General features: G+C 46.2%; 1 protein-coding gene across 4 annotated transcripts in view; it reads right to left on the reverse strand.

Moving 5' to 3' along the window:
• SCN4A (sodium voltage-gated channel alpha subunit 4) overlaps nt 1–26166 on the reverse strand; it is a 98064-nt gene that overhangs the window by 62018 nt on the left and 9880 nt on the right. For 3 of the 4 annotated variants that reach the window (XM_081166012.1, XM_081166014.1, XM_081166011.1), the window contains exons 2-7: nt 11512–11839; nt 10024–10144; nt 8834–8921; nt 7491–7619; nt 4995–5086; nt 1334–1633 (exon numbers count right to left, since the gene is read on the reverse strand). In XM_081166012.1, coding sequence (XP_081022138.1) covers nt 1334–1633; nt 4995–5086; nt 7491–7619; nt 8834–8921; nt 10024–10144; nt 11512–11781 — 1000 coding nt within the window. In that variant the 5' untranslated portion in view covers nt 11782–11839. Of the gene's footprint in view, nt 1–1333; nt 1634–4994; nt 5087–7490; nt 7620–8833; nt 8922–10023; nt 10145–11511; nt 11840–23734; nt 23765–26166 lie in introns of those variants that run through there. The other variant, XM_081166013.1, reaches the window with a different exon arrangement.

A 26166-nucleotide genomic window follows, 5' to 3' on the forward strand; every position in this document is an offset into this window, starting at 1 on the left:
GGCGCCGCGGAAGCGAGTCCCCGCTCCGCGCTGTGCCGGTTTAGCGCAGCGCACAGGGACTCACTGAGCAGGCAGCTTGGTTCGGGGGCGGCTCGGGAGCCGTTTAAATGACCCCCGTGGGGGTCATTAGGAACCTCAAGTGGCTTTCTCTCGGAGCCATGGATCGCAGGTCCAACACCTTGCTCAGCATCTGTTTGCGGAGTCTGCTGTACAAGGTAAAGGTAAAGACCATTAAGTCCAGTCGTGGCCGACTCTGGGGTTGCGGCACTCATCTCGCTTTATTGGCTGAGGGAGCCGGCGTACAGCTTCCGGTCATGTGGCCAGCAGGACTAAGCCGCTTCTGGCGAACCAGAGCAGTCACGGAAACGCCATTTACCTTCCCACCGGAGCGGTACCTATTTATCTACTTGAACTTTGATGTGCTTTTGAACTGCTAGGTTGGCAGGAGCAGGGACCGAGCAACGGGAGCTCACCCCGTCGTGGGGATTCGAACCACCAGCCTTCTGATCGGCAAGTCCTAGGCTCTGTGGTTTAACCCACAGAGCCACCCGCGTCCCTCTGCTGTGCAAAGGGCAGTCCAAAAGAATATGGACCAGAAAATCTGGTAGTCCCTGACTGCAGGCACACAGGCAGGCTTGATAAGGAATTTGCGAGTATCTACCTGTGGTCACTGCAGAGGGGAAAGCATTTAGTCTTGCGAGCATAAAACTGCCAGCACTTAATTGCCCATTTAGCTCATATACAAATGTATTTATGTATATGAGCTAAATATGCAATTACCATATTTTTCGCTCCATAAGACGCACTTTTTTCCTTCTAAAAAGTAAGGGGAAATGTCTGGGCGTCTTATGGAGCGAATGTGTGGTGATCGCTGGCTCCCTTTTCGGTCCCGCTCCCTTGACCAGGCCTCCATTGTTGAAGGTTCTGCAGACGGAGGCTGCGACATGTGACTGGCTGATTAGGTTATCCGTGTGGAAACTGTAGAAACGGCTCCTTTTCCTTTCCTAAAGAAGCTGCAGAACTGTGAGTTGAACCCCATAAAAACAGGATTTTTTGCAAAAGTAAGCGCCACAATTTTGAGCTGATCCTCAAAAAAAAAATGGGCTTTTCTCCTTTGCAAAAGAAGCCGCACAACTGTGAGCTGATCCCAAAAAAACCGGGGCTTTCCCCCTTTCCTCCTCTAAACACTAGGTGCGTCTTATGGTCAGGTGCATCTTATGGAGTGAAAAATACTGTAAGTGCTAGCGGCTCCGGTTTGAGATGCCCATCTGGCACGGCTCCGGGCCAAGTCAAAAGCGATAGCATCAGCAGTCCTTGACAAAGCAGCCCTTACCTTCGTTGTGGATGTACTCATCCCAGTCAAAGGTCTCGTTGCTATACAGGGTGCCGTTGTCGTACAGGGTGCCATTGTCATACAGGGTGCCGTTGTCATAAAGAGTGGTGTTGCCCATGAAACCGCCATCCAGTGTGTCGTTGGTGAACGGTGGCCACCGCACACACTTTTGCCGCAAGTTCCCCATAAAAAGCTGCAGGCCGATGAGGGCGAAGACGGCCAAGCAGAATACTGTGAGGATCATGACATCGGAGAGCTTCTTGACAGACTGGATCAACGCACCCACAATAGTTTTCAGCCCTGGGGGTAGAGAAACAGCATTACTTGCTGGCAACAAACTGAGCTTAAAAGGTAAAGGGACCCCTGACCATTAGGTCCAGTCGTGGCCGACTCTGGGGTTGCGGCGCTCATCTCGCTTTATTGGCCGAGGGAACCGGCGTACAGCTTCCGGGTCATGTGGCCAGCAAGACTGAGCCGCTTCTGGTGAACCAGAGCAGCGCACGGAAATGCCGTTTACCTTCCCGCCAGAGCGGTACCTATTTATCTACTTGCACCGGTGTGCTTTCGAACTGCTAGGTTGGCAGGAGCAGGGACCGAGCAATGGGAGCTCACCCCGTCGTGGGGATTCGAACCGCCGACCTTCTGATCGGCAAGTCCTAGGCTCTGTGGTTTAACCCACAGCGCCACCCGCATCCCTAGAAAACTGAGCTTAGTGGCTGTACAAAAAAACAAACCAACATCCTACTCTCTCTCTCTCAATTTGATTTTACATATTTGAATTTACAGACATATCACAGCACATCCAAAGTTACAAGATTCTCCCGAATCTCTGGACTTCCCACCTTCCCCTCCGTGGGTTCTGTTATTAAACCTTTTCTACTGCATTTTTAAAAAGATAATCCTGATTATTTATAAATCCATTGTATCCATAGTTCTCATGACATTACAAGCGTTAATGCAGTCCTGCTAATGTTTTCAGCTGCTTACGGTGTTCTTTAAGGTAACTTGTAAATTTCCCCCATTCCTTATTAAAGTTGTGGTCTCCCCGATTCCTGAGCTTTCCTGTCAGTTTTGCCATTTGGGCATAGTCCAATAGCTTCATTATTCTCTGGTAGGGACCAACATTTATTTTATTTTATTTTATTTTATTACAGTGGTGCCTCGCAAGACGAAAATAATCCGTTCCGCGAGTCTCTTCGTCTAGCAGTTTTTTCGTCTTGCGAAGCACCCCTATTAGCGGCTTAGCGGCTTAGCGGCTTAGCGGCTATTAAAGGCTTAGCGGCTTAGCGGCTAAAAGGTTTGCGGCTTAGCAGCTTAGAAAAAGGGGGGAGCGAAAAAAATCGCAAGACTCGCAAGACTTTTCCGTTTTGCGAAGCAAGCCCATAGGGAAATTCGTCTTGCGAAGCGCATCGAAAAACGGAAAACCCTTTTGTCTAGCGGGTTTTTCGTCTTGCGAGGCATTCGTCTTGCGGGGCACCACTGTATTTATATACCACCCTATACCTCGAAGTCCCAGGGTGGTTATCAATGCTGTTGGTTGGTAACAAATTATTTCATTTCATTTCATTTTAAGGCACAGTTTGCATTGAACATAAATTCTAGCAACTGACATGCTCTGATCTCAGGGACTGGCAGGGACGAGGAATGTGGGGATGGAGTCTGACTTGAGAGAGGGGTCAGTGATATTTTTGGGAACTGTGCCAGCCTAGAGTCAAGTGTTGGAGATGGAGAACTCTAGAGCTAGAAGGTGGAGCACAGGCTGGATGAGGAGAAGAAGAGGAAGAGGCAGGTCAGGCAAGGGCAGAGCCAGGTCCTTCCCTGCTTTCTCCTCCACCACTGACTCCCAGAACCAGGAGAGGACTGAAAAGGGATGAGCAGAGGAAGTTGCCATTCAGGATCAGTCTCCGGCTGTGTGTGTGCAGCCCATTGGGGGAAGGTACATAAACCAGGGGAGTGGTCCCCTGTTGCTGCAACTGCTCCATAGAGTGCAGACATTCGAATATCTGCCTGGATGTGAGATGCATGTAGGTATTTGGAGCTGTATAAAGGTAAAGGACCCCTGGACGGTTAAGTCCAGTCAGAGGCGACTATGGGGTTGCAGCACTCATCTTGCTTTCAGGCTGAGAGAACTGGCGTTTGTCCACAGACAGCTTTCCGGGTCATGTGGCCAGCAGGACTAAACCACCTCTGGCACAATGGAACATTGTGACGGAAGCCAGAGCACATGGAAACGCCATTTACCTTCCCGCCGCAGCGAAACCTATTTATCTACTTGCATTGGCGTGCTTTCAAACTGCTAGGTTGGCAGGAGCTGGGACACAGCAACGGGAGCTCACCCCGTCGCGGGGATTCAAACTGCCGGCCTTCTGATTGGCAAGCCCAAGAGGCTCAGTGGTTTAGACCACAGCGCCACCTGCGTTTCAAAGTATATAAAGTATAGAAGCAACTGTGTTACCTTTGACAATAGTTAGCTGCCATGTGCATTCCTTTGGCTGGGAAGCAGCCTTAAGTTTTGAGCTGGTTTCCCTGAAATATAATTTAAAGCCAATTGGTTTGCAGAGATGGGGAAAGTAGCCGCTTTTACCCGTATTTTTGCATTGTGAAGAGCAACCAATGCACTGTAGGAGGGTTTCGCCTTATAGTGTACAATGCATCTTCAAAAACTAGGATCTTAACATTTCCACCTTTGCTGCAGTTACCTCTTTCCCTGAAGAAGATCAAGGGTGTCCTTTGGTAATGTTTTCTACAGATGATGTTAAAAAAAAATTGGGGGTAACAGGCAACTCTTGGGCATAAAGCAAACCAAGAGCTTCCAGACCCATACAAGTTGGGGGCCCGAATGAAGTGCGTCCCGCGAATGCTCCCCGCTGGAAGCCAGTTCATCTCTGATGCATATGAAAAATGAAATCTGCCTGAAGTTGTGATAGGAATTTTATGGTCTTAGATATATGTTAAATGTTCATAAGTGTACCAACCAAGCACATACATAGATCAGCACAGGAAGACCAACCTGGAACCATTTTGATTCCTAAACTGAGATCAAAGTGGAAAACCTCCCCATTGTCTCTTTCCTCACAAATCCTGTCTTAAGGACACATTTAAGATATGAATAGGGTGTGAGCCTGTGACCTGGCCCAGGAACTAAGTACTGTATTTATCATTACAAAGGACTGGACAGGCTCCCCAGGCAATCCAATCAAGTAACCTGCCAGACAGGAAATAAACAAGGACAGGAGAAAAACAACATTCAAATTTCTGTTTTAAGACCGCCTTTTTTGTGATGTAGGTATGATGTATCTGAGGGGTGGTCTTAGGTTACACCCCTTCTGTGATGTATGTATGATGTTTCTGGGGGTGGTCTTGATCTACAGGGTGGCAATTTCAAAAGTCTTTATAAGGCCTTGCACGGCATTTTTCTGGGCCCCTCCTTTCTCTTGTGGGTGAGGGGAGCACCCTGTTGCAACAGATCAATAAAGATCAAGCTTACTAGCTGCTTAGCTTCTCAATATTCTCTGGTTGGCCTCTGTTATTCTCTCCTACCAATAGGGAACCTATGTAAGGACTCTATATGGGCTCTTGGATACCCCATAAGGGAAAAGGGCAATTTTTGTTTACAACAAAGTTATTCACCTCCATCAATGCCACCCTCCCCATTACCCACCTGGAATGACTGTGATGGTTTTAAGTGCCCGGAGAACCCGGAATGTCCGTAGAGCAGAGATGTTGCCCAAGTCTACGAACTCTGTGACGTAGCTAGAAAAGAGAGGGCAAGCGAGCTGATCATTGAAAGGCAACATAATAAAAGTAGAAACAAGGGTTATCGACAGGCAAAGAGAGGGAAACAACGCCTCCGGAAATGGAACTATGTAGGAGACACAGCTCTGAAGTCGGTTGTGACGGCAGCAAATGTCCGAGTTAAAACCAGGATCTGCAAACAGCATTTGACCCATCAAGGGCACCGGAGCTCAGCTGAGGGAAACAGTGCCTGAGGAGATAAGACTGTGGGATCAGAGTCAGCATGCGAGTGAGGGCAAGATGGGCACCTTTGCTGTTAAAAATGGACCCTTTGCCCCTTTCATTGGGACAGAGCCTGGGCTTAATTAGACAAAACTGCTGTTACAATGTCCAGTTTGGACTTGTGTCAGGATGCTGAAAAGACAGGAAAAGGCAAAGCAAAACGTTTGATCAGTCATTTACTTTGACAGAAAGTGTATGGATACTTTAAAATCCTGCACAATTCTTCCTCAGGAGAGGAGGAATGCTAAATATCGCTTTGCAATCTTGCTTCTCACATGGCGGAACATTCAGGGTAACACTTACAGAGTTAAGTTTCCTTTGGTGTGGAAAACACTGGTATCTCTGTAAGAATCTTGTTATTTACAACTGTACAGGTTGACCACGCACGATAGGGAAATGGAAGGAAACACATAAGCTGTTCACAACAACAGCAATAGAGTCTCCTTATATTTCAGAGGCTCGCAAGTTGTTAGGGGGTGTTGAGTCCACCAGAACCGTGTGTCTCAAGTCTCCTTGGCAATATTTAGTAAAGGAAACATTTGCTATTATGCCATTACACTTTCTGTGTCTCCAGCACTGTAACCAGGCGCCAATAAACTAGAGCAGGGTGTTATAAGAATTCTTAGGTCTCAAATATAAAATAAATGTTGATTACTGAACAAGGTAAACACACATACATAAGTATATAAACCACATGTCTGAAATAGTACAGGAGAGCAATCCTGAATCCATCTTGACTTCTAATGACTCTAAATATTTCCTCTGCAGATGGAAATATCTTGGACAAACCTTTCCCAGTAGTTCTTTTCACTTACAAATGCTACAAATCCTGTTTTAAGGGTATATTTTGTGTATGAATAGGGAACGCCTGTGACCTGGATTCAAGAACTAAGGTATTTACCATATCAAAAGGTAAAGGACCCCTGGACGGTTAAGTCCAGTCAAAGGTGACTATGAGGTTGCGGCACTCATCTCGCTCTCAGGCTGAGGGAGCCGGCGTTTGTCCACAGACAGCTTTCCAGGTCATTCCGGCATGGCTAAACTGCTTCTGGCACAACGGGACACCGTGACGGAAACCAGAGCGCACAGAAACACTGATTACTTTTCTGCCAAAGTAGTACCTATTTATCTCCTTGCACTGGTGTGCTTTCAAACTGCTAGGTTGGCAGGAGCTGGGACAGAGCATCGGGAGCTCACCCCATTGCGGGGATTCGAACCGCCAACCTTCTGATCAGCAAGCCCAAGAGGCGAAACGACGTACAACTCTACACAAACCATCTCCCCCCAACCTGGTAAAAGCTTCTAGACCTGTGCAGAAAGCCGCTAGCAGCTCTTCCTCCCGCGACAATTGTGTTGCACCACCATCCTTGTGACACAGTGTGTTGCACAAGAAGGACTGTGTATGTACTGTGACTATCAGCTGACCTCCTCACCTTGTTTATTCCCTAAAGCATTGAGTTAAACAATACTGTGTTTTGTTTTTTTCTAAGTTTTAGAACAGGGCTAAGCTTTTTAACCCCACTCTAAGTCCCACAAACATGAGAGACTTAGGGCTCGTCCCCACTTCTGCATGTCTCGCACCTAGAAAGCACGAGTCCACTTGCCATTGCCCTAGTGCTTTGCTCTGGAAAACTCCTTCCCTCGCGCTAAACTCCCACCTCATCGTGGGAATCGGCAAGCCCAAGAGGCTCACTGGCTTAGACCACAGTGCCACCCGTGTCCCTTCAAAAGGATGGCCACACTGGCCAGGTAATGCAATCAGTGACCATTATAAAGCATTTCGTCAGGCAGGAGACAAACCACACTCTCAAATTTCTGTTGTAGACCGCCTCTTTCTGTGTGGCACTTGTATGATGCTTTTCAGGTGGTCTTTGGCTAAGGGGTTGGGCAGTTTCAAAAGTCATTAAAGTAGGGTTGCCATGCTTCGAAAAGCAAAAGTGCAGACACAAAAGTTGTTGACACTTCCAACTATGGTATTCTGGGTATGTCCAGGAGACGGCAGCTAACTGGAAATACAGCCTCAGTGCTTGCCATCGCCATACAGTACATGCATGAGGATTTCCACCCCACCCCCACATGCTGACGCCCTCTGGTTTCCCCCAGCTGGTTTACCACATTGCTCCTGCTAAATGCAACATACGCCATAACGATGACACTGAAATCCAGCCAGTTCCATGGATCTCTCAGGAATGTAAAGTTGTCAATGCAGAATCCCCGGGCCAATATCTTGATCATAGACTCAAAGGTGTAGATGCCAGTAAAAGTGTATCTGTGAACAGGGGAGGGTTACGGAGGGCAAGGGAAGCAGAATTAATAGCAAAAAATATATATGCAAGGTTTATTGCTAATATTTAATATATATATTAAATACCCTGCATCCTGTTTTCCTAAAAAGCCTCTCAACCCAATAGCATAAAAATAGGGCATGTTGTAAACAATTTGCAGCAGAAGAATATAGGGATACTGTATGTTCCGGTGTACAAGACGACTTTTTATCCCTGGGGAAATCACCCAAAAAGTTGGGGTTGCGTCTTATACGCCGGGTAGACGTGTTGAGAAGGAAGAGAGGGAGCCGGTGAGCAGAGGCACCCCTTCAGCCGTTGCTCCTCCTCCCTCCCCACAGAAGGCGGCGCAGAAAGTCCTTCCGAGCGTGGCGCTCACCCGCCCGCCAAACGCCTTGCCTCGGGCTGCTGCTGCTGCAACGGCAGAGGCAGCAGAGGGCTGCACGCTCTGCCCCTGGCAGCGCTCAAACGCTGTAACTCTAAAACTGAACAGCAAAAGTTGGGGCCGTCTTATACGCCCAGTCGCCTAATACGCCGGAATCTACAGTACCTTTTGCAAGCAAATCTTAAGTTAGAAGGTAGAATTTGCCGGAATCGTACTTCCCAAATTCATATTATTCATATTCACTCTAGAGCCAGAGATCTTTCTTAGAACCTGGGACCCTTTTAAAACTCGATGTACTCAAGAAAATGAACCTAAGGACCTTTGACACTCAGGCTATAGGATCAATTGCTAAAGAGAAGGATTCAGGTTAATGAACCTGTGCAGGGAGAGCTGAAAATAAAAGGTGGAAGAGATGGATGTATCCCCCCCCCCCAAAAAAAAATGAAAGCACACTCACTGGCTATATTCACAGATACCACGAAGCCAAAATACCGTAATTTGCATGACTTTGAGCAGTGAAACAACCCCACAACCTGCCTTTTAATCTTCTCCTCATGTCAGCCGGGTTACAATAATACTGCTTCTCAGGGAGTTTGTGTCACCCGCCTGTTATTTTTGAAGCATTATAGTTACTGCAAGTTTTCTGATCACACAAGGTTCCTCATCTGGCCACCCCAGCTTCGCTTTTGGATTAAGAATGCCTGTAAGCTGCTCCTCTGGTTCCATTCCCCCTCCCACAGCCCAGCCTATAGTGACCAGGCAGGAAACTGGGAAGAGAAAAAGGGGGAAAGAGAAAGAAAGAAAAATAACACTTACTCCACATCCTTGGCCCACACCGGCGGGTCACTCATGGTCATGAAGACACAGTTGGCTAAGATGGTGATCATGATAAACATGCTGAATAATTTGAAATGAGGTCAAGGATGTGCATCAGGCCTCTATTGAAATTCCCAAGACAAACCCGTTTGGTAAAGACAAGGGAACAACAGCCCTGTTGGGTTGTCTCCACCCCCAGCGTTTAGCCCGGACACGGAGGTCCAGCTCCGAGGGCCTTCTGGCAGCTCCCTCACTGCGAGAAGTGAGGTTACACGGAACCAGGCAGAGGGCCTTATCGATGGTGGCGCCCGCCCTGTGGAACGCCCTCCCATCAGATGTCAAGGAAATAAACAACTACCTGACTTTTAGAAGACATCTGAAAGCAGCCCTGTTTAGGATTAGGGTTAGGGTTAGGGATCGCTACGCAGTGAAAGCAGCAATCCCTCTTGCTGTTCTGGCTTCTGGGATAGCTGTGCAGCCTGCATTCACTCCATAAGATGCACACACATTTCCCCTTACTTTTTAGGAGGGAAAAAGTGAGTCTTATAGAGCAAAAAATACGGTATTTTATAGTACAGTACATTGTTTATTGCTTTCATTTTATGGATCAGTGGTCTCGTAAGACAGTAAAATTCATGTTAAATTGCTGTTTTAGGGGTTGTTCTTAAAAGTCTGGAACGGATTAATCCATTTTGCACTACTTTCTATGGGAAAGTGTGCCTTGGTTTTGGAACGCTTTGGTTTTGGAACGGACTTCCGGAACGGATTAAGTTTGAGAACCAAGGCACCACTGTAGACATTGTACAGCTGGTGACAGTGAAGTGCTTGTTTCCACCAAAAAATCTGCAAATGGAAAGGAGAGGGCTTTTCCCCACAGCTGGAACTGAGCTCCAGCACTTCTCAGGTGGGCACCATTGCCTGTTGAAGAGAACAAGGGAGGTGTTCATGGTGAGTTGCGGCACCTCTTTCTCTAGAAAAATAGCACCGGGAAATTGTATGAGGAAAAGGGTGTTTCTCTTCCTCATATACTACAAGAAAGCAAGGACACCAAATGACAAATACTCAGCTGGCCTCTGTCGCTGCAGCTGCCCCTGTCTGGTCCTACAAGAATGACTACGGCATCAGCAAAACCCCACAGCTTCCTCCCAAGTGAAACCATGCCATGCGCGTTCTCAGCGAGTGCAAAGGATATGAATGTATAAGCACTTGGATGGCACATCTCCGGACAAGATTGAAAGGATCCAACATGTAGAGAGCAGGGGTGGCACTGAACCGGAAAATGCACTTTCCTTTGTTGAGGAGGATGTACGTCTGAGGAAGGGAGAAACAGGCATTGCTATTAACCTCAAGTCATGGCACGTTCTCTTTCAAAACAACAACTTAGCCTGCATACTTGTGTTCTGTTGGAACCAGAATGAGGACTCGCGGCTTCCCGAGAATAATGTGGTGTTTGGAAGCGTCTATGAGATTAATGCCAGCCGGACACATAACAAAATATGTTATGTGCTGTACTGTATTTCTGCAGCGAAATGTTATACAGTCATACCTCTGGTTATAGACACTTCAGGTTGCGTTTTTTCGGGTTACGGACCGCTGAAACCTGGAAGTACCGGAACGGTTTACTTCCGGGTTTCGGCAGTCGCGCATGCGCAGAAGCGCCGCGTCGCAACCTGCGCGTGCACAGACGTGCCGCTGCGGGTTGCGAACGCTGCAGGTTGCGAATGTGCATCCCGCACAGATCACGTTCGCAACCCGAGCGTCCACTGCAAAAGCATATTTATTTTAATAGTAATGTGAATTGTTTATTTGGTGTTTGCTTTACGAAACCTGGAGCGTACTTGCACATAGCATGCTTATAATCTTGCAGGTACAATAATGCATACAAGATGCGAGAATTGTTCATAATTTTAGCAGAAGTGGGGAGAGAACTTGACGTTTGTCAAGATTAAGGGTGAGACAGGAATTGGGGGAAAATCTGTGTGGGATAAGCACAACATAAATGCGTCTGACTCAGTCCCAGGTTCCTTAAGTTGAGCATCACTACCTGAGTAAACAGTGAATACTGGCCTGTTCTCAGACTGCCTTGCGTCTTTCTCAGCCCAATTGCCTGCTTATCTCCAGGCTTCCCAACCTTATGAATTATTATTATTATTATTATTATTATTATTATTATTATTATTATTATTATTATTAAAATATCTATACCACCCTTCATCCAAGGCTTACATATTGAATTCTAGCCATGTGTCACTTTCTGGTTTCATAGAATATTTCCTAAGGTGCCATCTTCGTTGTCCTCAACACTAGTAAACTGTTGAATAAGAGGATAGGTGAGCTAATATGGACATTTCAAGGGCAGTAATTAACCAATGAATAAATAAAAAAATCATGGCTTTATGATGTGCTCCTGTATACGAGCATTCAGCCTGAGCCATTTCCAAGTCACCTTCACACCTCAAACAACCCAGGGCAGCCTCAAAGGACTAGCACACATTCATCTACCTATCTATCTATCTATCTATCTATCTATCTATCTATCTATCTATCTATATCATCTATCTATCTATTTGTATTTCCTAAAATATAATACACTGCTTGATTGGGGGGAAACAACAACCACCTCAAAGCAGTGCTTGAGTTGTTCGCTTTCCAATTCCTACCCAACACTTCCGGCTTACTTTCTGATCTTTGTAGAATGGGTCCAAGTCTTCCAGAGGCACCCCTATCAGCTCTGGGGGAGGGTCCCCATAGATCATTGGGAGACTTCTCCCTTGCTCCAGGTCACTTCGGGGTTTGGCCTCCTTTTCTTCCTCGTGAATCTCCTCATGCTTCGGCTTCAACTTCTCGGCTTCTCGCTCCGCGATCCGTTTCTCTATCTCCTGGAGGGACTCGCGGGTGAATGGGCGCAGGCACTCTGGACCAGGGATGTATGGTGGCGGGGCGGCCATCTTTGCATTCTGCTCCTGGGCCTATTCTGCCTGCTGCCACAAGGCAATGGTGGGGAGGCTGCAGAGACAAGAAGGAGGGGGAAATTTTCATTTTGCACCAGACTGTACTCCACTACAAACTCATTCATAGGGACGCGGGTGGCGCTGTGGTCTAAACCACTGAGGCTCTTGGGCTTGCTGACTGGAAGGTCGGCAGCATAGCTGTCAACTTTTCCCTTTTCTTGCGATTCCTATCCCTATTCAGAATAAGGGAATTTCCCTTTAAAAAAGGGAAACATTGACAGCTATGGTCAGCAGTTCGAATTCCCACGACAGGGTGAGCTCCCGTTGCTCTGTCCCAGCTCCTGCCAACCTAGTAGTTCGAAAGCGCGCCAGTGCAAGTAGATAAATAGGTACCACTGCGGCGGGAAGGTTAAAGGAGTTTCTGTGTGCTCTGTTTTCCGTCACTCTGTCCCATTGCACCAGAAGCGGTTTAGTCATGCTGGCCACATGACCCATAAAAACTGTCTGCGGACAAACATCGGCTCCCTCGGCTTGAAAGCGAGATGAGCGCCGCAACCCCATAGTCACCTTCCACTGAACTTAACCATCCAGGGGTCCTTTACTTTTACCTTACAAGCTCATTCATGCAATGACTGGATGCATTCAGACAACCACAGACCCTCCAAGTGTCCCTATTTTCCAGGGACAGCCCTGGATTTACAGAAGTCATCTTGGTTTCTGTTTTAATCCTGGAATGTCCCACTTTTCCTTAGGACGTCCCTATTTTCATCGGATAAATGTTGAAGGGTACGGAGTTATGCGTCCCCCAAGCCAAGGAGATAAGTACCGTATTTTTCACTCTATAAAATGCACCAGACCATAAGACGCACCTAGTTTTTGGAGGAGGAAAACAAGAAAAAAAATATTCTGAATCCCAGAAGCCAGAACAGCAAGAGGGATCGCTGCGCAGCGAAAGCAACGCTCCCTCTTGCTGTTCTGGCTTCTGGGATAGCTGAGCAGCCTGCATTCGCTCCATAAGACGCACACACATTTCCCCTTACTTGTTAGGAGAGGGAAAGTGATTCTTATAGAGCAAAAAATACGGTAACTCTACAAACTTTAGGAAGTACCTGAAGGCAGCCCTGTATAGGGCAGTTTTGTTAATGTTTTATTGTGTTTTTATATGTGTTGGAATTTGGCCAGAGTGGCTGGGGAAACCCAGTCAGATGGGCGGCGTGTAAATAATAAAATGATGATGGTGATGGTGATACAGGACTCCCCTATTTTCATTGGGGAAATGTTGATGGGGCAGGTATGCTGCTATGGCAGCAGCAGCTCCCAGTGGGATCCTGCCTCCAATATACAGCCAGGCAGCCTTTGGGCCATAGCTGTCAACTGTCCCTTATTTGGCGGGAAAGTCCCTTATCCCAGCGCCGTGTCCCACTGCTGTCCCTTATTGATGATGTCCCTTAAATTTCCCAGGTTTCAAAGGAAGCAGCTCCTCTCCCTCCCTCCCTGCCGGCCAGGGAGGAGGGAGGCTCCAGCTGTGTTGCTTGGCTGCGTTGCTCACCCAATAAGGAGTCTAAGAACGACTGGGGGGGTGGAGCTTGCATGCCTTGTGCTGATCAAATTGGCTGCGTTGCCTGGGGACTCGCCTTTGCTCAGCGCTTCCCAGCAGAGAGGTGATGGTGGTTTCCCTTGCTGCATCCCCTTTGCTGGGTTGCTGCGCTGTGGGAACCACCGCTTGAGGCTTCGTTTGGCTGCTGGCTGGGCTTTCTGCCTTTGGCTGGGAGGGGCTCAGAAGTTGAACATAGCTGTGCTCTGAAAAATCCCTTATTTTGGCTGCTGGTCCCTTATTTTCGAGGCTGCTGGTCCCTTATTTTCAAGTCTGTAAGTTGACAGCTATGCTTTGGGCAGCCTCCTGTGCTTGGCAGTTTCTCCAGCTGCTGTGGACCATCAGAGAAAGCGTCAGGTTTCAGCAACAAGATGACTCAGGCCATTCCTCCCAAGGAAGAAGAGGAAGAGGCAGGAGGAGGAAGACGCATGTAAGATGGAAACAGGGCTGCGGCTCACCGTCATCAGGGCTGCTCCGGGGCAGCTGGAAAACGGCATTTTAAGCTCCCACAATGCTCCAGGGCACTGAGGCGATTAAAATGGAAGCACTCAGGTCCAGCTGCCCCATGAGGAGTGCCTTGGGCACTCATCCTGCTGGGGCACTGGAGCCTGGCAGTTGTCCTACAATGCCAGGTGCAGATTCCAGGCCGGCCTCTTTGCCGCTTGTCAGCCGCACTGGACCCCTATGTAGGCCTCTGCCCCCATTCTAGCTGTCAGCCCTTCCTCATTTATTTATTTCCAAAAAAATTATTCATTTTATAAGACAAATAAAAAACACAAACAGAAAAGACGAACAATACGAACAAATTCTTGTTATATTCTTATTTTTCTAAACATTGTTAAGTGGGCTTCCCCAAGTCCCACCTATCTGATTTTCATTTTACTTCACCTTCAGCAGTTTACATATATCATAATTTCTAGCCATCTCTTTTTTTAAATCGCACTTAAAATATCTTCACATTTTATCGCTTACAAATTATACTATTTTAAAATACACTATCTTCTACTTCTAACCCTACAGCCTATATACACCTCCAAAGCTATTCTAAGGTTTAAATATTAACATATTTTTTTCAAATATTCCTTATGCCCTTCCTCATTTGCAAGCCATTTCACACACTGCAGATGATGAGCTATGTTTTCTGAGCCAGATCGTTATGTTGTTGTTTTTCTAATTATTGCTGGTTTTTAAAACCAAAACCACCATCTTGGCTTCACTGCAGAGAAAATAAATGCAGCAATACGTCAGAGGAGATCTGTAGTTTAATGCCGGGGAGGGGAAGGCGGTAATTTTTGGCATGAGAATTAGGGTGTTGCCTGAGTATCCTTCGTATCATCTGTGAAGTATTTTGGAGAGTACAGAAACGTACTGAGCTCGGACACTGCCCTGACCACAGCAAGCATCCAGCTGTGGCCCTCGAATGCCCCATAATAGACTCACACTCATCCCAGGATCAAGAACCGGCAACCACACAGGCTGAGAAAATAAAATCAAGGGATTTTAAAGTTACTGGACTATGCAAAGATGGCGGAGCGGATAGCAAAAATAAGAGATCAATGAGACAGAAATGTGGCTGGAGATTATTTTTGGACTATTTAAGAAAAATATATATAGTCAAATGAAAATGCAAGCAGGATTTGAATTATAGGCAAGGGAAGGAGAATAAATAAATGGTTGCAATATAAGATATATTAGAAAATGAATGGTAGTTATGGCAGTAAAGAAAGGATTACAACAGGAACATCGCGGCCGTAAGAATGGGAAGTCAAAACGCAATAAATTACAGTGGTACCTCGGGTTAAGTACTTAATTCGTTCCGGAGATCCGTTCTTAACCTGAAACTGTTCTTAACCTGAAGCACCACTTTAGCTAATGGGGCCTCCTGCTGCTGCCGCGCCACCGGAGCACGATTTCTGTTCTCATCCTGAAGCAAAGTTCTTAACCTGAAGCACTATTTCTGGGTTAGCGGAGTGTGTAAACTGAAGCGTATGTAACCTGAAGCGTATGTAACCCGAGGTACCACTGTATATTGAAAGTGAATTGAACAATTTTAAATTTTGTGGGGGGAAACTAATACAAAATTATTAGAAAAAAATAAAATAAAATCATGATTTTGATCATATCCACGTTCAGGCATTTGAGAAAATAGAATGAATATTTGATCTGGGCCAGCTGGAAAGACTCTGCAAATTCATTATTATGATTGTAACTATTTACTACTACTGCTGCTGCTATTACTACTTTCCTGTGGCATGTGGCTGGCATCACTCGGGGCCAAACCAGATGTTACTTTAATGACACGATTGCCCATTTAAAATCCGGGGTCACTGGGACTGCAATACATGGCAGGGAAGGTTTAACTCTTCCCCTCTCCGGCCACAATCCCAACAACATACCTTCAAGCAGCAATTATCACTAGGGGGGAAAGCTCCCAGGTCTCCACCCCCCCCCATATCATTGCCATACAGGGGATGATTTTATATATTGATATTATATGTATTTCTAGGCCATGCCATAACCAAAGCTCTGGGCAGCATACATGAAAATGCTTAATATACAGATAAATGCAGTTGATAGATGATGATGAAGGTGATGGTTAGTTGATGTCTCTGGGTGGGACAAGCTAAGACCTATCCATGAAGGAGGACTTTATATTTGTCTCTTTTCCTCGTTTTTTAGATTCATTTGTTACTCTACTGTAATGCATTATGAAAAGTCTTAATAAAATCTTAAAAGAAAGATTAAATACAGTGCAAACTGCTATAACAACAATACAAAACTATTACAGATCCGAGCGCTTTTTCTTTTTTTGCCCTGGTGCTTTCCCTGCAAAAAAAACCCCCGCTCTTTACTGCTGAATTGGAACAAACACCAATCCATGGAAAACTCGAAGTGCCATTTGCTCTGATTCAGTGGTAAAGATCCGAGTTTTCCGGGGGAAAGAGGTGGGGCTCTCAGAACACAGACCAGGAAAACACATACCTGTTTCTAGAAAGCATGGGGCAAAAAATGAGTGCGGATAAGCCCTTAAGGGAGCTTTCAAACTGTTGCAATTTTCAGACGGGATTCAATCCTATACCAGCAAATTCTGGTTAAATAATTAAAGCTGCTTCAGAGCTCTTGAGCAACAAGTCCACTTCCTCAAACGCTAGCATTTATTTATTTATTTGCAACAAGGAAAGTGAAGGGGAAACACAGTGGGAAGTAGGAGATAACACTGGTTTTAGATTATACTATGCAAAATATGGTCAGAAGCTCAACATCAAAAAAACGAAGATCGTGCCCACTGGTCCCATCACCTCCTGGCAAATAGAAGGGGAAGAAATGGAGGCAGTAAGAGATTTTACTTTCTTGGGCTCCACGATCACTGAAGATGGTGACAGCAGTCACGAAATTAAAAGACGCCTGCTTCTTGGGAGAAAAGCAATGACAAACCTAGACAGCATCTTAAAAAGCAGAGACATCACCTTGCCAACAAAGGTCCGTATAGTTAAAGCTATGGTTTTCCCAGTAGTGATGCATGGAAGTGAGAGCTGGACCATAAAGAAGGCTGATTGCCGAAGAATTGATGCTTTTGAATTATGATGCTGGAGGAAACTCTTGAGAGTCCCATGGACTGCAAGAAGATCAAACCTCTCCATTCTGAAGGAAATCAGCCCTGAGTGATCACTGGAAGGACAGATCCTGAAGCTGAGACTCCAATACTTTGGCCACCTCATGAGAAGAGAAGACTCCCTGGAAAAGACCCTGATGTTGGGAAAGATGGAGGGCATAAGGAGAAGGGGACGACAGAGGGCTAGATGGTTGGACAGTGTTCTCAAAGCTACCAGCATGAGTTTGACCAAACTGCAGGAAGCAGTGGAAGACAGGAGTGCCTGGCGTGCTCTGGTCCATGGGGTCACGAAGAGTCGGACACGACTAAACAACAACAAATGCTGGTTGGTTCTTATGGCTATACATGGTTTTATGGCAATTTTTGTAACCGATGAGCATTTTATCTTTATGGAACCAGCTTTGTGAGGACAGTTGTTCTGCGGTGGGGGGGGGGGGGCAGGGGAAAGCCCTCCTAATTACTATTAATAAAATAATACTCAGCCTGTCTGGCTTTTCCTGGCTGGATGTGAAATGGAGAAAGAGATAGGTGGGAGGGGGAACGATGCCGACAGTGCAGACTGCACCATGGGAGGGCTGTCAATGAGGAAGACCGGAGGGTGGGGGCACAGAAATCAATATGTGAAGGATTTCTGACGGGGCAGGTGGCATTTGAGTTTAGGAAGCAAGAAAGTACAGGGCAGTTCAGGACATTAACAAAACACACTCTCTAGGGATTAAGGCTGCAATCCTAACTCTCCTTACCCAAGGGCAAGCCCCACTAAATTCAATAGGGCTTCCTTTTGAGTAGACCTAGTTAGCATTCTGCTGGAAGTCTCACTGGACTGATTTCTGAGTAAAGACACTTCAGATCACACTGGGAGGCTTCATGTCAATAATGTGACCTGACTTTTGCCTTTATTGTGAGGACAGGCGATGCAAGACTAGAATGGGGGAGATAGCACTAAATCACGAATTATGCAGGGCCACTGTTATAATTCCATTCCAGCTGACTGTGAAAGAGGAATGTGTTGGCAGCGGTAAAGAGTCCTAGTGTAGCCTGGAAGCAAACTGGAGAATCTGGACAATGCTACTGCCATCCTGTTGCATTTCAGTGTTTCCTGTGTTCCCCGTGGTCTTTTTTCAAACTTGATATGCAGCAGGTTTTCCCCAGCTGAAATACAATTATAGCATGTCCGGTGTATATAGTTGAAGCTTTTCTACGCTACTGTCCTTCTAATTAAAAGCTTCCTTCTTGTTGCTTCTTCCATTTGGTGTTCAATGGAGTATGGCAGTAGTAATGAATTTCCCCTTAGTCCTCCCTATGGGCGATAGGAACTGACTAATTAGGACATAATTCATCAGCAATGATGCACTACACAGAAAGAAAGCAAAAGGGCAGAACCTGTGAGAAGGAAGCTACTAATTAATATTGATGGGGACCTTTAAATAATACTTACTTCTGGATAAATCTTAGCTTTGACGACAACACTGTTGAACAACTAAGTGCTATATAAAGTGCTATGTGAAATCACCATTTTAATTCCACTTCCAGCTAATTGTGGGAAGGGAAAGCCTCAGCAGTGCTAAAGGGCTCTAAGCAAACTTAGATCAAAGAGTGCTGGGACATGCCTAGCTAGTCACACTACTGACAACATGCCATTTTTCTCATGATTGTGTTACTACAACTGGGCCACACAGCTAGGAAAAAGCGGTAAGATTGCTAGGGCAGCAGGTATCGCTTTGCGCTGGGCTTGAACTTCAGGCACCACACATTTTAAACATTGGGTTAAAACATGGGTAGGAAAACTAAGGCCTGGGGGCCAGATCCGGCCCAATCACCTTCTAAATCCGGCCCGCAGACGGTCCGGGAATCAGCGTGTTTATACATGAGTAGAATGTGTCCTTTTACTTAAAATGCATCTCTGGGTTATTTGTGGGGCATAGGAATTAGTTCATCCCCCCCCCCGAATATAGTCCGGCCCCCCACAAAATCTTAGGGACAGTGGGCCGGTCCCCTGCTGAAAAAGTTTGCTGACCCCTGGGTTAAAAGGTAGCTTGAAAATACAGACCTCTCTCACACCTAAAATTGTCCCTGTAACCCAATGCCACTTGGCCGAGTCCATTTCCTTCTGCGGTTTTGATGGCATACTTTGTTCCTTCAAACTTCCTGATTTGAAACTTGCACAAAGGACCTCCCTCCACTTTCCGGGATTATCTGACGCCCTGAAGGAAGCTGACTTAGCGGCTAGCTGGAGAGAATTTTATCCTGGGAGGTGAAACAAGAGCCCGTATTAAAAGGCCCATCCGGAACAGAGGTTTAAAAAGCAACAGCACAGAGCCTAATCCTGCCAGTCTTGAGGCGTCCAAAATTGCAGAGTATATTGTACACAAATGTATACATGGCAGAAGGAAGTTAAAGCAACAGTCCTCCTAAGAATGCCTGAGAAGGAACGCCCAGCTAGTGAAATCCACGAGATTTATTTCCAAGTAAGTGTGCTTAAGACTGGAGTAGCGCACTTGATGAAAACAGATCTCTTACAGCTCTATCTTTCATCGCTCCATTTCCCGTAACTGCCCAGCAAATATCAGCGCAACAATGACCACACCTCAACTCTTCATCTGGAAGAATCATGCAAAATATTACAAACTTTCTGGTGATTTGTAGACGGACGCATTTGATTTTGGAGTAGAAATACATGTCCATCCACCCACCCGATTTCATACACTTTGTTGTGATTGCAGTCAGTTTACACAACCGCTAGTGAAATGCTTGCCATTTTGATGGGTGTGTTATGGAGGGATGTGCGGATGCCTGATGATCGTCTTCCAAAGCTCCTCTACTCCAAACTTAAAAATGGTAAGCATAATGCTGGTGATCAACAAAAGAGGTTCAAAGACTCTCTCAAGGCAAATCTAAAAAAAAAAAAAAGTAGTATAAACACTGACACCTGGGAAACACTGGACGGCGAGCGCTCCAGTTGGAGAACAGCCTTTACCAAAGGTGTCATGGGCTCTGAAGATGCTGGAACCCAGGACGAAAGGGTGAAATGTGCTAAGAGGAAGGCACACTTGGCAAACCCTCACCATGATCAACTCCCGCCCGGAAACCTATGCCCCCACTGTGGAAGGAGGTGTGGATCCAGAATTGGCCTCCACAGTCACTTACGGACTCAATTTTAAAACCGTGTTTTTGGAAGGCAATCTTACTTGGCTACGAGGGATTGCCAAAGAAGACCTGTCGGTTGTGATCATCCTTCTAGGGCAGGGTGGGGCTGCACCCCCTTGTGGTGAACCCTCTGGGGATCACGTGGGCATGGTCCATGGTGGGTGGGGCCGAAACCAAAGTGTGTGGGGGGTCATCTTCTCTCTCTCTCTCTCTCTCTCTCACACACACACACAGCCATGAAAAAATGTACACAAGTACAACATCCCCTTCCCTGCATACATTGTAGGGACTTCCATACATAGAAACACTTGCGGTTCTGCCACACTTTTGCTTGTCCATGCCTAGAAAGCACGGGGAATACAATGTACTGGATCTGGAGGGATTTGACAATGTATTTGATTGGCATGCATACTTATGGTATGATAAGATAAAGGCCCATAAAGGTTTTAAAAACCATGTAATTAGAAAATCTTTATATAATGTTTGGACAATGAAATTCAGTTAGGGGGGATTTGAGGAAGTCACGTAATAATGGAATTTAAAATGACTATAAGAAAGAATATGTGTTTTTATTTTTCTTGTAGTATTGTAGTGTGTGTTTTGTTTTGTATGTTTTATTCGTTATAGATGTAAAAAAGCAATTTTTAATTTTATTTTATTTTATTGAAAATAAAATAAAATAGAAAGCACAGGAATACAGTGGTACCTTGGTACTCGAACAGCTTGGCTCACAAACAAATCTGCTCCAGAATGCAGCAAACCAGGAAGTAAGTGTTCTAGTTTGCGAACATTTTTCAGAAGCTGAATGTCTGATGTGGCTTCCGCTTGCGCGCAGGAAGCTCCTGCAGCCAATCGGAAGCTGCGCCTTGGTTTTTGAACGGTTTCAGGAGTCGAAAGGACTCCCAGAACGGATTAAGTTCGAGAACCAAGGAACTACTGCAAGCATTTTTTTGCTGGTCCCACGATTTCTCGGAACACATCTGATCGGTTTTACCTTTCCCCTCCACTCCCCCCCCCAAAAAAACCCCCCTCTTTAGCACTAAATCAGAACAAACGGCAATCTGCAGAAAACCTGATTGCTATTTGTTCTGATTCTGTGTGGATAAGTCCTACATGATCACATACAGTCAGTGGAGAACGAATCACCAACCATTTAGCTGCCTAACGATTACTAGGCTTAGGGAAGGAGGTGGGAAGGTGCCCCCCCCCCCGGAAATGGTTGCACGGCCCTGAATCCACCTTTGCATAGGGATAAGGCAGTTCTCTATAGTTTGACAGCAGTCTGATATGCAGACATTAGCATATGCTAATATATATTAAAATTAGCAGGGACGTGGGTGGCGCTATGGTCTAAACCACTGAGCCTCTTGGGCTTGCTGATCAGAAGGTCGGCAGTTCAAATCCCCGTGACGGGGTGAGCTCCCGTTGCTCTGTCCCAGCTCCTGCCTAGGTAGCAGTTCGAAAGCATGCCAGTGCAAGTAGATAAATAGGTACCGCTGCAGCGGGAAGGTAAACAGAGTTTCCATGCACTCTGGCATTCGTCACAGTCCCACAGGGGGAGGAATAGCTTTTCTGAAGCCTTGACACTGCAATAGAAATGTTTTGAACCAGCCTTCCCCCAACCTGCTGCCCTGGAGAGTTTTTGACCACAGTTCAAATAATCCTAGGGTGTTGGGACTCACGGGAATTGCATTCCAAAACAACTAGAGGTATCCAGACTGCAGGACGCTGTTTTTAAACAAGCAGGGCTAGAAAGAGCGTGGCCACTTACACACTGCCCCCCGCCCCTTTTCCACATGGTAATATATATGTGTGACTTTAGTAATGACTTTAATTTCACTGGAAATACAACAAATCTCACAATTGTGAGGAAAACAATGGCCAGATAAAATAATAATAATAATAATAATTTATTACCTCCCCCCCAATCTGGCTGAGCTTCCCCATTCCCCACTCTGGGCGGCTTCCAACAAGAGATTAAAAATACATTAAAACATCAGTCATTAAAAACTTCCCTAAACAGGGCTGCCTTCAGATGTCTTCTAAACGTCATTTATCTGACATCTGGTGGGAGGGCGTTCCACAGGGCGGGTGCCACTACCAAGAAGGCCCTCTGCCTGGTTCCCTGTAACTTGGCTTCTTGCAGTGAGGGAACTGCCAAAAGGCCTTTGGAGCTGGACCTCAGTGTCCAGGCTGAGTGATGGGGGTGGAGACGCTCCTTCAGTTATACAGGTATAGATGACCTAAGACAGGCTTCCTCAACCTCAGCCGTCCCGATGTTTTGATACTACAATTCCCAGCATCCCTGACCACTGGTCCAGCTAGGTAGGGATCATGGGAGTTGTAGGCCAAAAACATCTGGGGGACCGAGGCTGAGGAAGCCTGACCTAAGATACTGCTTATGTGGAGGGCGAGAGCTGGGGTGAAGTGGTGGAGAAGCCAGCAAAGTCTGGACATACAGTGGTTCCTCGGGTTACAGACACTTCAGGTTACAGACGCTTCAGGTTACAGACTCTGCTAACCCAGAAATAGTACCTTGGGTTAAGAACTTTGCTTCAGGATGAGAACAGAAATCATGCTCCGGTGGCGCGGCAGCAGTGGGAGGCCCCATTAGCTAAAGTGGTGCTTCAGGTTAAGAACAGTTTCAGGTTAAGAATGGACCTCCGGAACGAATTAAGTACTTAACCTGAGGTACCACTGTACTGGCAGAGCTAATCTGCCATGCTCGCCAGTGTGCCTGCACCGCACTGACCTTCCCGCTGCCGCCCACTCCCAGCTCTGGGTAAGCAGCAATGACCCCACCGCCAGGAAGCCAGCACTGCAGTCGCACCCCGTGGGGCAGGCCACGTCTAGACCCATTCACAGGGGTGGCCCATCCTGTTTCGCCGCCTGAGGCACAACGGGAAGGCGCTGCCGCCACCCCATCAAAGCCTCGTTTACCGAGGTTACGCAGCTGCCAAGATATTGCGACAGTTACCCAAGATCAGGCCCCAAGCTGCCGCAGCTGCCGCCAGATGACCTCCGTGGTGGCCAGGGTGGGACACTCCATCCGACTCCACCGCCCGAGGCAGCTACTTCACTCCGCCTAATGGGCAGGCCGGCCCTATGTACTGGCTCAATCTGCTGCCCTTCTGCTGGTGCACAACTTCAAGGCCGCCAATCTCTCTCTTTTATCCGAAATCCAGACTTGGGCCAAACAGCCCTTGAAACAGAGCACACCTTCTAAAAGAGAAATTCTCCTCTGGAATTCAGGACAGCTGGCCACCCTGCCTTCCTACCAGGAACTAAAAAGCGTAAAAGGAGAGCTAAAATATATATATGGAGCTGCCTTGCACTGCATCAGACCACTGATCCCATCTAGCTCATTCCTGCCGCCTCCAACTCCTCTGCCATTTTAAAATTTTATGTCCCCCATTTTTAATGCTGCTCTGCCATCTGCTGTTTTAGATTTTGTTGCTGTCAGTTTTGTCCTGTGCGCTTTATTGCTTTTGTTGCATTGTTAATTGGATTTGTACTTTCCTTGTAAACGCACTCTGGGGAAGAGGCTTTGAGTGGCAGGGTCTGAGCTACTGCCCAATAAATAAGCTAACTCTTACGTCTTTTCAAATTTGTGAACGGCCAAGATTGAAGCAAGGGGCGTTCTTCACGCAGGCAGGTCATCTGCCACTGAGTGAGGCCTCCCTCTCAACGCTTTGTCATTTCTGAATTAACGGTCAGGGAAATAAAAGAAGCATTACTAGAAATAGCGGGACGTGGGTGGCGCTGTGGGTTAAACCACAGAGCCTAGGACTTGCTGATCAGAAGGTTGGCGGTTCGAATCCCTGCAACGGGGTGAGCTCCCATTGCTCGGTCCCTGCTCCTGCCAACCTAGCAGTTCGAAAGCACGTCAAAGTGCAAGTAGATAAATAGGTACCACTCCGGCAGGAAGGTAAACGGCGTTTCCGTGCGCTGCTCTGGTTCACCAGAAGCGGCTTAGTCATACTGGCCACATGACCCGGAAGCTGTACGCCGGCTCCCTCGGCCAATAAAGCAAGATGAGCACCGCAACCCCAGAGTCGGTCACGACTGGCCCCTTACCTTTACCTTACTAGAAATAGGGATGGGCGACTGTCTATTTTGGTTCTTCTCAGGTTCTCATTTCCTCCCCAGTTCTCCACATTTCCACACCAGCTTGGAATTTTTTTTTAAGTCCTCATGAAAATTCTCACCAGCACTTTAATGAGAATTTCTCCTAAAATGCACATTTTTTTGCATTTAATTTTGTGTAAAACATACATTTTTGCTAAGCAGTTTTGTCTAATATAATGCATTTTTGCACACTAAAAGGTGTTTATGGGCACTTTAACAAATGCATCTTTGTACGTGTTACTTGGCTGGAGAACATCAAAATTTGAATAAATGCCGATTTCAAAAGCTGGCTGTGTTTCTCTCAATATTTATTTCATTCATTTAAAAAAACGGTATATTTGTCCTTTTTAAAAACCAAACAAACCCCAAAACCTTGTGAACTCAAGGCATCTAAGAATATTAAAATGTAAGAAGTATACCAAAGATATATAAAAACAACAACAATCAAAATGAAACAGGATTCGACATACTGGCGGTTGCCCCAAGGCCCCCCCCCAAAAAAAAACTAAGTACATCTTCGGAAAACATGGAATTCATCAATACAAGGTGCAGAAATGGCCAGAGACTGCTTTTTAAAGACCTTAACTGCACATTATGTCACCAACATGATTAAAAACATTGTCACTGGTTTTTTTTTTATTTTAATAATATTAGGTAAGGGAGGGAAATTGTTATGTGGGGAGGTCAGGGGAAGGCCTAAGCGTCCCTGTGGTATCACCTCACCGTGTGCTCCTGTTCGTAGTAAGAAAAAGCTCTCATGGGCACAGATTGGAGGCTTTTTGCTGGGACGTCCCCTCCTAATGCTACTAATGCTGCTACTACTACTACTACTACTACTACTACTACTACTACTAATAATAATAATAATAATAATAATAATAATAATAATAATTTGTTATTTATACCCCGCCCATCTGGCTGGGTTTCCCCAGCCACTCTTGGTGGCTTCCAACTGAATACTAAAAACAATACAGCATCAGACTTTAAAAGCTTCCCTAAACAGGGCTGCCTTCAGTTGTCTTTTAAAAGTAAAATAGTTGTTTATTTCCTTGACATCTGCTGGGAGGGCATTCCAGTTGGGAGTCATTCTGCAAAGAAACAGTAAAGATGTTTGTACCTTTAAGAACTGTTTCTGTGAGCTTTGGGCAGATTGGGTACAGCTGGTCATGACTATGAAAGGAGGAAAAGTTGCAGTTTGAACTTTGCCTGCAGGGGAAAACACCCACAAGCTTTGTTGTTTGTTGTTTTGTAATCAAACCTTTATTTGATTTGGTTTTACATTGGTCTCGTGGTGTCATAGTTTCTGTCATCTGCCACCAGAGGGAAAAAACCCTCTAACGGTTCCACAGGGCGGGTGCCACTACCAAGAAGGCCCTCTGCCTGCTTCCCTGTCACCTCACTTCTCGCAGCGAAGGAACCTCCAGAAGGCCCTTGGAGCTGGATCTCATTGTCTGGGCTGAACGATGGGGGTGGAGACACTCCTTCAGGTACACAGCTAAATGCTGCAAGGGTTCGCCCTGTTTTGCAGAGAAACATATCTTGCTAATGTTAGAAACATTGGACTCAATGGACCTTTGGCCTGATCCAAGTTCATTATCATGAAACTCCAGTACAGTCTCCTCCCAAGAATGCTGCCCCCGAAAGCAAACGAGACACAGTGATGGAGATGCAGAAATTCATCTATGTTGTTCTCACATTTTTGCAAATAGAAGCAAAGAGAAAGGGACCACAATGCATCATGTCAGCCTTGTACCCAGATAAGGTTTGTGTAGAACTGGGGCTTTAAATGTGGCTTGAAGGAGGAGAGGGGGAGAGGCGTCAATAATACTCCGGTAATAGACTTAGCCCGAGAGAGGTAATGTCAGTGCTTTTCTTTGAAAGCAGATATCTGCATCAGAGG

The sequence above is a fragment of the Podarcis bocagei genome (assembly GCF_964188305.1).
Source record: "Podarcis bocagei genome assembly, chromosome: 13".
NCBI classification, from domain to species: domain Eukaryota; kingdom Metazoa; phylum Chordata; class Lepidosauria; order Squamata; family Lacertidae; genus Podarcis; species Podarcis bocagei.